Here is a 15,237-nt window from a genome sequence, read left to right on the forward strand (position 1 = left end):
ATGAGTCATTAATTAATAATTAACGGACGCGTTAATTACTGAACCGTTTCCGATTCTTTTGGATCGTGATGACTCGGATGTGGTGTTTACTCCCACGACCTGCCTGGCCCGCACTATATAGTTAGGCAGACGTCTACCCTAGCCGCCGCCGGTTTTTCGTATGGTTTTTCACCACCGTTCCAGATCATTGCGCCGCCAAGCAAGTCTTCTCCATCCCTCCCTTTTGGCGTGCACCGGGAGAAGGGACAACAGGCCTCCAGAACCCCGCCTCTTGTAATCCTGTACGGAGAGGGGCGATCAGGTTTTTGGGGAGAGCACTCGCGCGACTGCTGGCAGCGACGACTTCGCGAACGACGACTTCTTTCCCGACCTCGACAACCTCATCCTCGACGACATGGGCGACAACGTCAACGCCGGCGGTGCTGCTCCCGCTGCACCGTATGTGATTCCATCCTTCCTGTTTGAGATCGTGGTAGAATTCATGTTTCTAGTATGTGCCCTAGGATCTATTCATCTGCTATGCTAGTTCGCATGATTAGTTTAATCTCTGCTAGTAACACCACCATCGAAATCACTCATATGTTGTTGCCGCCACTTTTCAGCAGCTACATGCGGTGCGATCGTCGCCACTGCACAAACATCCCTCTGCGTCAAGACTCGTCCATAATTTATATCTCACCCCTGAAGTCACCACCGGATCAAGAGAGATGACTCACCCTGAAGACCTTTCGGTGACCACCGCCGTCGTGGAGCTCTAGATAGCCGCAACAATAGACTGCAACATAGGACTCTTGTATGTATAGTAGTACAAATACTTCACACAAGACAAAAGAAAATGACAAGTTTATGGCTGCATAAGACTATTTACCGTGTGCTCTAAGCCCTCCACCTCCCTATGTTGCAGTGAAACTTTGACCATGACCAAAATATAAGTTATGCCACAAATATAAGTTGTCTCCATTGATGCAAATATTGATAAATTCTTAATATTTAGTTGTTATACGCTTTGTTTTTGTTTATTAGTAGTATCATAGTATGCCCTAAAGTTAATACAAAGTTGAGACATTTATTTTGAGAGGGATGAAGTATTTCACAAGGGTTCTTTTATTGTGAAATTTTTCAAGGGGGTTTTATTTTGAGACCACAAAGGAAAGGGTGACCGCGTTCAGAAAAAAAGAATGATGGACCTTGGCCTAGTGTGCCTGGACATTTTTGTCCTCGTTGCCCCCCTTGAAAAAAGGCGGGCACTAGGCGCCATTCGGAGTATACTACAGAAAATCAGCCACCTTGTGAGCCGTGCGATTGAATCGGCCAAAGCATCCCGAGCAGTTTGATATTGCATGACTGCTTTGACTTGACGCATCGTTGCAGCGCGAGTGTAGTAACTGGGATGGTTGGGCCCTACCTAAATTCCTTCGTTACTGACTGCCTCACGTCCTTCTCTTCTATTTTTTTAGGGTAGTCCTTCTCTTCTATGGATCCTTTGGCTTTGCAGTGAAAATCCATATTCTATTGCAAAAAAAAAAAAAACTATACCAAACAATTCAATCTTTTGTGAAAAACGAGCTAGACTGCTGTAATAAACCGGTAAAGTCGAACAACATTTTTGTTTTAAATGGTCGCAACAACAAAATAAAAAAAATGATTTTTGTTTTGTTTTGTGAAACCATTATTTGCAACAGCTAATTTTGTAACATGGTGGTCTGGCTTCAGAGTAACAAAGAATAAAACAATGACGTCCGGCCTTGCAACATTGCACATCCCAGCTTGCAGCATCACTGGTCGGCTTTGCAACATGTTTGTTTGACTCTGTAGCAAAAAAAAAAATCGATAACCGGTTTGCAACATCGGCGTGCTTCATACATGATGGTCCTACTTTTGCAACAAAAGAACGACAATGAGCTTTGTAGCATGTGGCATCCGGTTTTGCAGCGGTGTCCCCTGACATTGCAGTGTCACTCACGCGTCCCGGCTTGCAGCACACGCGTCCGGTTTGCAGCGTTGTTGGCATTGCAACATCACTTTTCCAGCGTTGTTGGCATTGCATCATCCTTGTCTCGGCTTGCAGCGTCGTCAGTCGGTGTTGCGGCATCGCTCGTCCAGGCTTGCAACATCACGCACTCGTTTTACAGCGCCGTCGATGGGTGTTGCAGCGTCCTCGTCCCGGCTTGCAGCGTCGCGCCTCCAGTTTGCAACGTTGTTGATTTGAGTTGTGGCGTCCTCTACCGGGTTTGCGGTGAGGTGTTGTGTATCCGGTTTGTAGCGCCGTCGGTTGGCGTCGCAGCGTCCTTGTCTGGCTTTTTTTAGGGGGTCCTTGTCCGGCTTTGCAACATGAATCGTTTTCCTTGAAAAACCAGAAGAAGAAAAAAAGTCAACTAAAAAAATGACACTCCGTCCTCGTCTACGGGAAAATATCTCGTGCATCGGAGCTTGTGGTGCTACCGACGCACCAAACTCATATTGTGTTTTTAAAATGTTCGACAAATTCTGAAAAAAATTAGCACACTCACATAATATCAATGTAGCTTGTCACAAAATTTCAAGTCAAAGTTCGAAACATAACTTGAAAAACAAAAATGACAAATTCCGTACTGAATAGTACGTAAACATAACTTGGGCTTTAGATTTGGCCCATTATCACACTGATGTCAAATTTGTCTTTTTTGTATCTCAAAAAATAGTTCAAATTTTCATATGAAATTTCGTGACAGCATACATTGATGTTACACTAACGTGCTAGAATTTTTTCAGTTCTTTTCAAATATTCTATGGATACATTCCCCGTCGTCTACAATGGTAGATATCCCCCAATCCCACGGGGCGCCGCCGCCGCCTGCGCCGTGTTTCCTTGAATCAAGCGAGCACCGCAAAAAGCCATGCTCCCCCTTCACCTCCCCCTCTTCCTGCAGCGTACGTCACTGAAGCGCTCTCGCGCCGGACCCCGGCGGCCGTCGGGGTGGGGGATCGAGCGACCAAGCCGGGACTTTTTGAGGCCGGCGGCGGAGCGCCAAGGGGAGGAGGCCGCGGCGATTAAAGGGAGGGAGCGAGCATCCTTGAGACAAAGCGCGTCCAGATCCACATGTGCGTACGTCTCCTCGGAAGTCAAGAACTGTACGCGTCGTCTTGCTTCCATTTTCCTCACGAGCAATCAAGCACCCCCATCCTGCCCAGCCCAGGCCATTATTGCGTTTGAAACAAAGCTGCTAGATTCGTCCTATGTGCCAGATTCGTCCCAGAGCAAGCAGGGCGTACTCTACAGCATCATTGCAAAGTTCTAATAATGGGGCCAGAACCATGCATATTTGGGGGGAAACACCTCGTCCTATGGCCATTGGATCCGTGGAGAAGCCCCACCATCTTGCTCAGGCCATCATCACCGGTGTCCACCTCTGCGTGTTCTCTGTGCTTCGGTACCTCTGCTCACAAGATGAACAGCGCTGAAGCTACAGGTTAAGGGGAAAATTGCTTGTCTCCTTCCATGCTACTCACAAGCAAGCAAGCAAGCAAGCACATTTCTGCTCACACCACAGACCACACCATTGTTGTCCTCTCCAGCTTGTGCTTCTCCGTGTTGTTACGCCGTGTTCCAATGGCGGCGTCGGTGGTGGTCAATGTCGTTGTCCAACCACTGGTCACAGTCGTGATGGAGAAGGCGTCCAACTACCTCCTTGACAAGTACAAGGTGATGAAGGGCATGGAGGAGCAGCACGAGATACTCAAGCGCCGGCTGCCCGCCATCCTGGACGTCATCGCTGACGCTGAGCAGGCAGCAGCCCACAGGGAAGGTGCGGCTGCCTGGCTCCAGGCCATCAAGAAGGTGACCTACCAGGCGAATGAGGTCTTCGATGAGTTCAAGTACGAGGCGCTTCGTCGGAAGGCTAAAAAGGAGGGGCACTACAAGGAGCTTGGATTCAGTGTGGTAAAACTCTTTCCCACCCACAACCGTTTCATATTCCGTAACAGGATGGGAAGAAAGCTCCGCAAGATTGTGCGGGCTGTTGAGGTGCTTGTGACTGAAATGAATGCCTTTGGCTTTAAGTATCAACAACAACCACCGCAGGTATACAACCAGTGGCGACAGAAGGATCATGATATCCTTGATCCAGAGAAAATTGCCAGCAGATCGAGAGCCAAAGATAAGAAGAAGCTTGTTGATATACTGGTTGGTCAAGCTAACAATGCAGATCTCACGGTTGTTCCCATCGTTGGAATGGGGGGTCTGGGAAAGACCACGTTAGCCCAACTTGTTTACAATGACCCTGAAATTCAGAAGCATTTCAATTTGCTGCTATGGGCATGCATCTCTGACAGCTTTGATGTGGATTCTCTGGCTAACAGTATAGTTAAAGCAGCTCCTGAGAAGAATAGAGCAGAAGTAGCAGCTTCCGTCATGAAAACACCGCTAGATAGGCTTCAGGATGTAGTTAGCAGGCAAAGGTACCTCCTTGTATTGGATGATGTCTGGACACGGGAGGTTCATAAATGGGAGCAGCTCAAGGCCTGCCTTGAACGTGGTGGCATGGGGAGTGTGGTCCTGACAACAACTCGTGATAAAGGAGTTGCAGAAACGATGGGTACCGTTGAAGCTTATAATCTCGGAGCTTTGGGAGGACAGTACATAAAGGAAATTATTGAGACAATGTCATTTAGTTGTTTGAAGAAGGGAGAGGAAAGGCCCGCCGTGCTGGTGAATATGGTTGATGAGATTGTGGAACGATGTGCTGGCTCTCCTTTAGCTGCAATAGCTCTAGGCTCCATACTGCGTAACAAGACCACCGAAGAAGAATGGAAAGTTGTTTCAAGCAGAAGCAACATTTGCACCATGGAGTCTGGAATCTTGCCGATACTCAAGCTCAGTTACAATGACTTGCCGCCACATATGAAGCAATGCTTTGCCTTTTGTGCTATATTTCCCAAAGATTATGAGATTGATGTGGACAAGCTGATCCAACTATGGATTGCACATGGCTTTATTATCCAAGAAAAGCAAGTTCGTCTTGAAAAGATTGGCAAACAGATTTTCAATGAACTAGCCTCAAGGTCATTCTTTCAGGATGTGAAACAAGTCCAGGCCACAGTCAGTGAAATTGAACAGGACGGGGCGTGTTATTTCAGAACTACATGTAAAATTCATGATCTTATGCATGATGTTGCACTGTCTGTAATGGAGAAGGAATGTGCCTTGGTAACTGAGGACCCATGCAAGATTGGATATGTTGTCGCAGCTGAGGAACCAAGTCAGAGTGAGTGGCTTCCAGACACGGCTCGACATTTATTTTTTTCATGCAAGGAACCAGGAAGAAAATTGAATCGTTCTCTCAAGAACAGCTCTCCAGCCATCCAAACACTTCTATGTGATAGCTTTATGAGCAGATCATTGCATCATTTGGCAAAATACAGCTCCTTGCAAGCATTACAGCTCCGTTTGTTGGGATCATTTCCGCTGAAACCAAAACATCTGCATCACCTGAGGTACCTAGATCTCTCAAGAAGTTTAATCAAAGCACTTCCTGAAGATATGAGCATTCTATACAACCTGCAAACGTTGAACCTCTCTGGCTGCGTATCTCTTCATGAACTTCCAAGACAAATGAAGTATATGGCTGCCCTCCGCCACCTTTACACTCATGGTTGTCCAGAGCTGAAAGGCATGCCTAGAGACCTAAAAAAACTCACATCCCTACAGACACTTACATGTTTTGTAGCAGGTAGTGACTCTAATTGCAGCAATGTTGGAGAGCTCGGGAATTTAAACCTCGGTGGTCAACTAGAGTTACATCATCTACAGAACGTGACAGAAGAAGCTGCAAAAGCTGCAAACCTCGTGATGAAGAAGGAAGTAACAGAACTGACATTAAAATGGACTGTTGGATCGGAAAACGATGTTGATAAATCTAGCAGTCGGGATGATGCAAAAGTGCTCGAGGAACTTAAACCTCATGATGGGCTGCATGCTATAAGGATACACACCTATGGAGGCACCACCTTTCCAACATGGACAACTATGTTACAAAACATTGTCGTGATCCATATTTCTCATTGTAACAAACTGCAATGGTTCTTTAGTGGTGACATTAATACATCCTTTGCATTTCCAAACCTGAAGGAGCTTACGTTGCGAGAGCTTGTCTCCTTTGAAAGATGGTGGGAAATAGATAATGGAATGCAAGGTGAAGTGATCATGTTTCCTCGGCTTGAGAAATTGTGTATTAGTCAGTGTGAAAAGTTGACAGCATTGCCAGGGCAACCGACCTTCCCAAACCTCCAGATTACTCGTATCGAGAGATGTCCAGAGTTGACAACTAGATTTGAATCACCAAAGCTCAGTGTATTGAAGATGGAAGGACGTGATGTACAGTTGTTCCAGTGGGTAGCCAGGCATATGACTTCATTGACCAATGTGGAACTGCATAGCCTTGTAGACAGTACGGAAACAACCTCGGCGGTGGCTGAGCATGGTTTGAGGGAAGTTCTGGATTGCAAGGAAAAAGGGAATGATCATGATTTTCCTCTGACAGTTTTGGTGCTACAAAACTTTAAGCCATGTATAAGAGAGCTGTGTTCATGTTTTGCACACCTGCAAGATTTGTCAGTTTGGAGGTGCCATGCACTCCTCCACTGGCCAGAAAAGGAGTTTGAAGGACTGGTATCCTTGAGGAAGCTTGCGATTCACCAATGTGAGAATCTGACTGGATATGCACAAGCTTCTACCGAGCCATCAACATCATCAGAAAAGAGTCAGCTCCTTCCACGTCTAGAGTTACTAGTGCTAAGGAAATGTGAAAGTTTGGTTGAGGTCTTCAATGTCCCTGCATCACTCAGGGTGATGGAAATTCTTTATTGCAAGAAGCTTGAGTCTATATCCGGCAGGAGGCTGCTGCAGGGACAGTCAGCATCGTCGATTCATCAAGGGCCATCTAGTATAGCAGAGGTGTCATCATCATCATCATCATCATCATCACCATCATCATCTGGAGATTGGGCGGAGAATTTGGAAAAATTGAAATTAGTCGAGTGTCATGGCTTAACAGGGGTCCTCCATCTCCCCTCATCCCTGAAGGCTCTAGACATTGATAGTTGCAGTGGGTTGACATCTCTTGAATCTAGCTCAGGAGAGCTTCCATTATTGGAGTGCCTCTACCTTTGGAGTTGCAATAACCTGTTATCCCTACCGGATTGGCCACAAGCATACTCATATCTCCAATGTCTCTACATTATGAACTGCACTGTTATAAAGACGCTCCCTAGAAGCCTGCAGCAACGCCTGGGCACCATCCAGGAGGAACACGTCGATGCTCATTATTACGGAAGTAAGCATGCAGCAATTTCTTTGTTACTCCTTACTAGTGAGCTAATTGTGCTAGTTGGATTACTATAAGAGCATCACTAGTAGTATGACAGAAAAATGAAGCGAAGTAAATGTTCTTTAAAGCTAAATTCGTCATTTCTTAATTTATTGATGTTCCTTAAGTGCAAGTTTTTGCATTATTAACCTGTGCAGATAAGCCAAGGCCTATCCCTATTCTGCTCAAACCAAAGACATGGAAATGTGCCATCCGTAGAGATTAGAGAGCTATAAACAGAATCACGGGACGAGAATACCAATATCGAAGTTATTCCACAGGTTTGTGATGTAGAAATATGCCGATGCTGCCGGAACCTTTGATTGGTCTTCTTATTTTTTGCAAAAAGAATTAAGCTCTTGGAATTGTTTGCAGAATTCTTCCAGCACACAGAGACTGGAAAGCGAGTTCACTTGGGGTGGAGCTATTCTCCTGCGAGACGCACACAAGAAGTTGCTGCCATGCTGAACTGCGAGATCCGTAATAAGCGCTTCTATTGGCTATCAACATTCTGCTCCCAGAAAAAGATCTTGTTTGAATAAGAAGTACTTGTACCCACCTCCTTTTACCTAAGGTCATGTCATTGTATTTCTTTTCCAACAAGCATGGCGGTATTCTTGCCCTGGGCAGTGTCAGTTTTTTGTCGAAATTCTGTCGCAGAGTTTCCCAGTTTTATCTATGGACCTGTATAAACAGAGTACTGCCATTTAGAGTAAGTATTCCATCTAGTGCATATATCGGCAGGTGTTATTTATGAAGCTGTTGATTTCCCTTGTGCTTTGCACCAGATCTTATGAAGGGGATTATCCTAGATTTTGCATAGAGACATAGATGCTGATTTTGAAGATTAGCAACAGGAAAAATGCTGTGATCAACATGGTTGCCGCTGCAATGGTGTGGAAACAGAGTAATGGCATTTCTTTTTGGGCGATGCATGTGGTCTGGTTTACAGGTTCTCTGGCACATCTGGAAGCCTCAATGTTAACCAGCTGCTGGGAAGAAAGAACTTGCGCCACAGACCCTGTCGCGGTGGTCAGGCAGCTGTTGAAGACTGTTCACTGAAGAATTAGGATACTCTGTTATTTTCTGCAGTTTCTGATGTTTCTTGCAGTGTTTCCTCGGCTGCCTTAGCAGCGATATGTATCTACCTGGAGCCTTATGATGCCTGTTACTATGTGTTCCGTTTTCAATGAAAATTGGACGGGGTGTGCGCCTTTTGATCGGTTCTTTTCATTTTTATTTTCAGTGCAATCTATGCTAGATATAAGATTTCAGTTTCTCAAGATATGATGTTCGCCCGAATCCATTCTGACTTGTTCCTTTGTTTACTGACCATTATATTCATTTGAATCTGTTAATTAACCCTCACACTCTGCTTCTGTTTGTTTCTCAAGACCAGCTGTTGGAATATTTGTTCTCAAATGAGGTTAGGAACTTAACCTTGGTATACAAAATGCGACGTCGCGATCCACTTCAGATTGTAAGTACTAACTAGAGAGCTGGGACTTCAATTTTTCAAGATATGTTGAATTTTTTATGTTCATTGTCATTTTCGGCCTGGTAACTGATCGTCATAGCAGATCAACAGTTTCAGAACCCATACACGCAAGATATATATTGTACAATAGCATGAGGAGTTCGTCAGTCCAGAGAACAACGAAGGGCAATCCGGTGAAGTGTTTCTTTTTCAGTTTTCAGTAGTAGGTACTGTACTACTCCCTCTGTTTCTAATTATAAGATGTTTTAGATATTGCAATATGGACTATATACAAATTAAAATGAGTGAATATACACACTAAAACGCGTCTAGGTGCATACGAATCTGAGAAAATAGAGAAAAGCTAAAACATCTAATATTTAGGAACGGAGGGAGTATATTACATCCACTAGGAGAAAAGGGATCAGAAACCAAAATGCGAAAGAAAGAAGACCCCCCAAAAAGCTCTATAAATTTAGGGTTCGCTCCGGCAGCAGCAACTGCAACACATGCATAGCGCGCGAACACAGCATGCAAAGCGGCAAGCAGAGCCTCCTTCCTAACGGGAGACAGAAGTTCCTCATCCTCATCGCTGATCGTCGTCGAGGAGGACGATGTAGAAGAACTTAGGTTGATCATCAGAAAGTTCAGAAAAAGGAATCATGTAAGAAAAGTTCAGAAAAACATTTACGTCACTCTAAGCAACCAATGAGGTAGTGACTACAACAGAATTAGCAAAACGTCTGAATAATTACACGACAGAGTGCAATGAACACGACAATCAATCAGCTGTAGCCCGATTAGGAAGAGAGGTTTATGGGAGTCAAGAAGGGCTCAGATATGCTTATGTTTTTTCGCAGTGGGTTTCAGAGATATTATGTGGTTTTCAGGCCTGCAGGCTGACCGAGCATCCAGAGAAATCACCAACCGCATTTTGGTTGTACTCCTCGATGAACCTGACATCAGGCAGCTTGTCGACGCATGCCCTCGATCTCGAAAATTTCGGTCAGGTGCCTCACTAAACTGCGATGAGTTGACCGCATTCATCTGCATCTGAAACATGGAGTTGTGATACTCTCAGGCAAGTGCAGCAAGATGTAATAGTCAGGTTTCAAGACAGTAGCTTTGGAACAAGCCATGCATGTATGATGCAGAACTGCGGATGAGTGAACTGAGCTGGCTCCGGACGAGCCGCTGCACCGCTGGATCGACCTTCTCACGGGGGAGACACATCACATGACAACAATTTGTTCTACTTTCTTTTTCCAAAAGGAGGAAATAAACTCCCACGATTTTTCCATTCAGTTGCCAAAAATATCACACACAACATGAACATCGAAATAACACTACATAAGACATCAACAACGCTGTTCAATACTTGATAGCACACATCAACATCTCTGTTTTATACTTGTACAACTCTCTGCAAACTTACAACACAACCATGTGAAAAACAAGTTTCATTCTGTTCCAATTAACTTCAAACCAGTTGAAAAATCATTCATACTAAATGGGTTACACAAGCAGCACAAGAAAAAAAAATTAAATTCACACCGTAACTAGGATGAACTTGAAGATTATTTTGATTACTCAAACAATAGAACCATGCTCACCACTGGTCCTAGAGGATGAAGAGGGGCGGTCCACAATGCCAGCGTGTGTGAGCAGTGCCCATAGATGGGTCATGAACTCCCCACCTGCTGCGAGCATCTCTCCATGGATCTCGGCATTGCTTGATGGAGCAAGGAAGAGTAAGAACTCTGCCCAGAAGTCAGCTAGTACCTTCCATCGCCGTTCCTCGGGCAGCACGCCTTTGAGCTCTCTCCCAAGCTTGGCCCCCATCTCTAGGATTGTGCAGTTGTTGTTGTCTGGCAAGACCATCAACATCAGCTTCTCACATCTGTTGCTCATAGTGTCACAACGGGCAAGGCATTTCCGAGTTTCCATGACCACCACATCGAAGATGCGCTGTGTGTCACAGAAATGGTCTGGCAACATTTCTGGAACAAAGGCAACTAGGTAGGCGCAATAATCTGACAGGCTCTTGGCGACAAGGCGGTCGCCGGTGAGGGGCTCCTCGTTCCCGTCGATGGACAAGGTTGTTCCGATGTGCCATGCCAGAATCATGTGGGTGTGTGTGGGTAGTTTGCGGGACTCCAGATCCGACCTTGTATAGAAAAAATCATATAGGAATGCCAGCTCCAGCTCTATAACCCGAAAAGCACCAAGATAGCCATTACTAGCATTCTGAGACTGAGACTCAGACATGAGCACATGAAATACGAAATCTTTTGTCTTGGGAAGGCCAACTTCACCTAGCTGATATCCACAGAATCTTCGCTTCAATAATTTGAACAGTGTGAAGGAGAGTGTAACATCCTTCATAGTTTGCACATTTTCCGCCAAGTCACCGCGAGAGTCCAACCATCGCCAGACTGAATCAATGGTGATGGTCGACTCTTTTAGCTCAAATCTGTATTGAGGTGCAATGGGAAGCATGGATGCCAGTTCTTCTTCCCCGTGGAATATATACCTGTACCGGTCCATCATCGATACCGTGCTTTGATTTGTACCGACGACTTGCTGAGCCGTTTGCTCATGCTCAACCATCATGTAGTCAGCTACCACTTTAGAGTGCTCCAACATACCTCCCTTCTTGCTCGCCTTGCTTAAAGCACGCGACTTTCGGTATGTCATTAGGACAGACCAAATCCACAACATCCAGGTGGTCGCGCTGTAGCACTTGTTGTGACCTTTGCCATTCACAATCATCCATAGCACCAGAGTGACTTTTGTAGCCAAGGGCCCGTATCGTGCCCCTATTTTCCTCTTTTTAATTTCTCTTTTTTCCTGAGGTTGTTACAATAGCCAAGGCCTGCCCGTGTATGGATCCCCCGTGTATATATGGAGCTAGCTGCTCTCAGCCAGCACGTAGCAAACCGACCCAAACTTAAACACCTAAGCCTACTTTGACTAGGACACACACACACACACAAGTCCTGAACCGAACACAAACTTCCGTGATTATTCCTAACACAACTCCTGCTCTGGCTTGTTGGACCATTGGAGATGGAACAATTAAATTGGGGTATACATGTGCTACAAAATAATTCTTGTATATAATGACGTGTCACATTTGATGATGTGGAGAATTGCATGTTAAGAGAATTAGACTTTGTGGGGATCAACTATTTATATATTATAGATTTCAGTGTCGCTACGCCCACTTCCCAGTTCCCACTGCTCCGCTGTGCACCAACACCACCCTCGAGCTACAACGCGCATGACTTGACTGCTCACAACCCAGGCTGCATAGGACAACCGTCCAAAGACCTTGGCTGACATACCAACTCATCCGGGGATGCCGCCCCGGCCCTCTGGACAATGCATCCGAGATTATTTTTGTGTGAATGAGACTATTTTTATATGTTCTCTTTATTTTACGAGGATTAACGTGGGGCTCAAAAGGCGCGTCGCTCTCGCCCAATCTGCATATAATTATTATTTGGATAAACAACTTTAAACACAGATCATTCACATGTTCTTTTCGTAAACAAATATGCAAAGCTGCATACGGAAGCAAAGGCAATACATAAAACACACTTTATCAGGAAAATTGCATACGAGCCTCTCTGAAACACCACAGTAATTAAGAGGCAGAACATGAAATGTACCTTCTTTTTTTTTTGACAGGAATAACAGGAGCTCTGCCTTTGCATTATAGAAGAGAAGACATACAGAAACGGATGGACCAACGAGAGGAGGTCGCATCCCACATTACAACGTGAGGTTTAGGAGACAGAAAAAATTACGGCCCTACAAAGGGAATCCCTCTGGTTGCCTCCCCAAAGCACTTGATGTCATCCTTGATGAGCCCAGCTAGAGCAGTAGCAGTCAGCTCTTTATTCTCGAATACTCGTTGATTTCTCTCCTTCCAGAGGTTCCACACAGTGTAGGCTGCCACGGTCATATTCAGCCTGTTTTGCTCCTTCGATCCGCCGGCGAAGCAGAGCCTCTCCCACCACTCACCCACAGTCTGCGCCTCGTCGGCCACAGCGAACATTGCATTTTTAGAGTCTCGGAACTGGAACCAAACCTCTTTGGCAAAAGAGCAGTGCAGAGCGAGGTGGTTCGCAGTTTCAGGTTCCTGATCACATAGCTTGCAGAGATCATTGTGGGGCCAGCCTCTTGCTTGCAAGCGGTCAGCAGTCCAGTTTCTGTTTTGGAGCAAGAGCCATAGGTAGAACCGCACTTTCCCCTCCATCTTGCTCGTCCACACCCTGGCCAACCATGGCCTCTCAATCCTAGAGAGAAATTGAGCCTCATATGCCCAACAGGCCGAATATGAGCCATTGGCCGTGAGGTTCCAAATGATGGTGTCTTTCTCTGTCGACAAAGTTGTCCCTTGGACCTTGCTCCAAAGCTGAACAAACTGGCGCAGCTCCTCGGCATTGCTTATCCTGTTAAGCCCCTGCATCCATTTAGCATTATGCATTCCTTGTTTGACCGAAACTTTTTTGAAGCGGGCTAGTTTGAACACCGTAGGTGCCAAAACCATTGGAGCTTCACCATTCAACCACCTGTCCCTCCAAAAGCTTGCCAAAGATCCATCTCCCAGAGAAATCGTGGTGCAATTGGAGAAGAGCTGCTTGTCAACACCATCGCATGGCGTATCTGTCCCTTTCCATGGTCTATCTCTCTCCTCCCATCTGTGCCATTCCCAGCATAATCTCAGGGCTCGGCTGAAACAGTCGATGTTTTTTATGCCCAATCCTCCATATTTCTTTGGGGAGAAAACTTGCTTCCAATTTACCAAACTTTTCCCGCCTATTGACGTGTTATCCGCCTCCCAGAGGAAATTCTTTCTAAGCTTGTCCACCTTTTTAATCAGCCACTTGTCCGGCTGAAACGCTGTCAAAAAGAATGTCGCAGTAGCCATCACCACCAAATTGGTGTAGATCAACCTTCCCATTCTGTTGAGCAGCCGTCCCTTCCTTGGGGCCAACTTTCCCGCGATCTTATCAATCAGAGGCTGCATCTCAATCCTCTTTGGCTTACGCACCCCCAAAGGCAGACCCAAGTACTGACACGGAAGGTGCCCCTGCTGTCCACCAAAAACGGCCATTAAGGGCAGTAGGTCAAGGCCGGCGCAGGAGATGGGGTAGCCACCGACTTCTGTATGTTAGCTTTTAAGCCCGATGCATCCGCGAAAATCTTGAGAATGGCCTGAACCGCAATAAAGTCATTCAGCACGGGGTTGAGGAAGAGTGCGGCATCATCCGCGTAGAAGCTGGAGCGGAACCTCGCCATCTGCAGTTTGAGCGGTGATAGGATGCCTCTTTCCGTGGCCAAGGCTAGTAAACGTTGGAGCGGTTCCATCGCGATGATAAACAACAGTGGCGACAGAGAGTCTCCTTGCCGCAGCCCACATTGATGCGCAAACGGAGGTCCAGGTGTTCCGTTTAGCAAAACTCTTGAGGATGAGGACAACAAAATGAGAGAAATCATATCTCTCCATCGCTGCCCAAAACCCATCACCTCCAAAACCTCAAGCAAAAAGCCCCAACCGACTGAATCAAAAGCCTTGGCGATATCTATCTTAAGGAACATCAGCGGGGATCTAGCACTGTGAGCAGCTTTGAGCACATTCCTTACGTACAGGAAGTTATGCTGAATTGATTGTCCTCGGATGAAAGCGCTTTGGCTGTGGGTAACAAGGTGATTTATCTCAGGCGCCAACCGCGTAGCAAGCATCTTACTGACCAGCTTGGGAATGCTATGCATGAGGCTAATAGGCTGGAAATCATTTGCATCTTGTGCTCCTTCTCTCTTCGGCAGCAGCACGATATTGGCTATGTTGATGATGTTCCAATTCTGTTCTCTCAGACTGTGCACACAGTTAACAGCAGCCAGCAAGTCCACTTTGATTGTTGCCCAGCATTCCTTAAAGAAGGCCCCGGTGAAACCATCTGGCCCAGGCGCCTTCTCACCGTGCGTGTCTTTGACCGCAGACAACAGCTCCTGCTCAGAGAAAACTCCCTCAAGGTGGCTTAGATCTCTTGACGGCAGCCCCAAAAAATCCCAGTTTAGCCTGACCGAGCGGCCGAAAGGAGTCCCCATAAGCCCGAGGAAACTGTCAAAGATGATCTTGGCCTTGCCCTCGTGCTCCGAAACTGGACCGTCAGCCCCATTTAGCATAGGGATGTAATTCTTCCGTCGCCTTCCGGAGGCTCTTAGATGGAAAAACCTCGTGCTGGCATCCCCCTCCCTAATTTCAGTTATTCTTGATTTTTGGCGCCATCTAGCTCTGTCCACTGCTGCGAGCCGCAACAACTTTGCCTTTAGTCGCGCCCGCAACTGTCTCTCCTCCGTCGAGAGCTCCCTCTCCTCTTGAGCCAAGTCCAGACTGAAAATCAC

The 15,237-nt window shown here is 46.2% G+C and overlaps 1 protein-coding gene across 1 annotated transcript; it reads left to right on the plus strand.

The window, feature by feature from the left end:
- The first annotated feature begins 3,455 nt into the window (after positions 1-3,455).
- Positions 3,456-8,555, plus strand: LOC123147018 (putative disease resistance protein RGA4). Its single transcript, XM_044566274.1, has 3 exons — positions 3,456-7,310; positions 7,502-7,624; positions 7,719-8,555. The coding sequence occupies exons 1-2, from the start codon at positions 3,479-3,481 to the stop codon at positions 7,567-7,569; spliced, it is 3,900 nt and encodes a 1,299-aa protein (XP_044422209.1). The 5' UTR covers positions 3,456-3,478; the 3' UTR covers positions 7,570-7,624; positions 7,719-8,555.
- The last annotated feature ends 6,682 nt before the right edge of the window (positions 8,556-15,237 follow it).

Source organism: Triticum aestivum, chromosome 7A (genome assembly GCF_018294505.1).
Source record: "Triticum aestivum cultivar Chinese Spring chromosome 7A, IWGSC CS RefSeq v2.1, whole genome shotgun sequence".
NCBI classification, from domain to species: Eukaryota; Viridiplantae; Streptophyta; class Magnoliopsida; order Poales; family Poaceae; genus Triticum; species Triticum aestivum.

Excerpts from the sequence above, each read along its gene's own strand:
- LOC123147018 (XM_044566274.1), top strand. The coding sequence starts at position 3,479 with ATGCTACTCACAAGCAAGCAAGCAAGCAAGCACATTTCTGCTCACACC. Across the intron at positions 7,311-7,501 it reads CGATGCTCATTATTACGGAA|ATAAGCCAAGGCCTATCCCT; the intron begins GTAAGCATGCAG and ends TAACCTGTGCAG.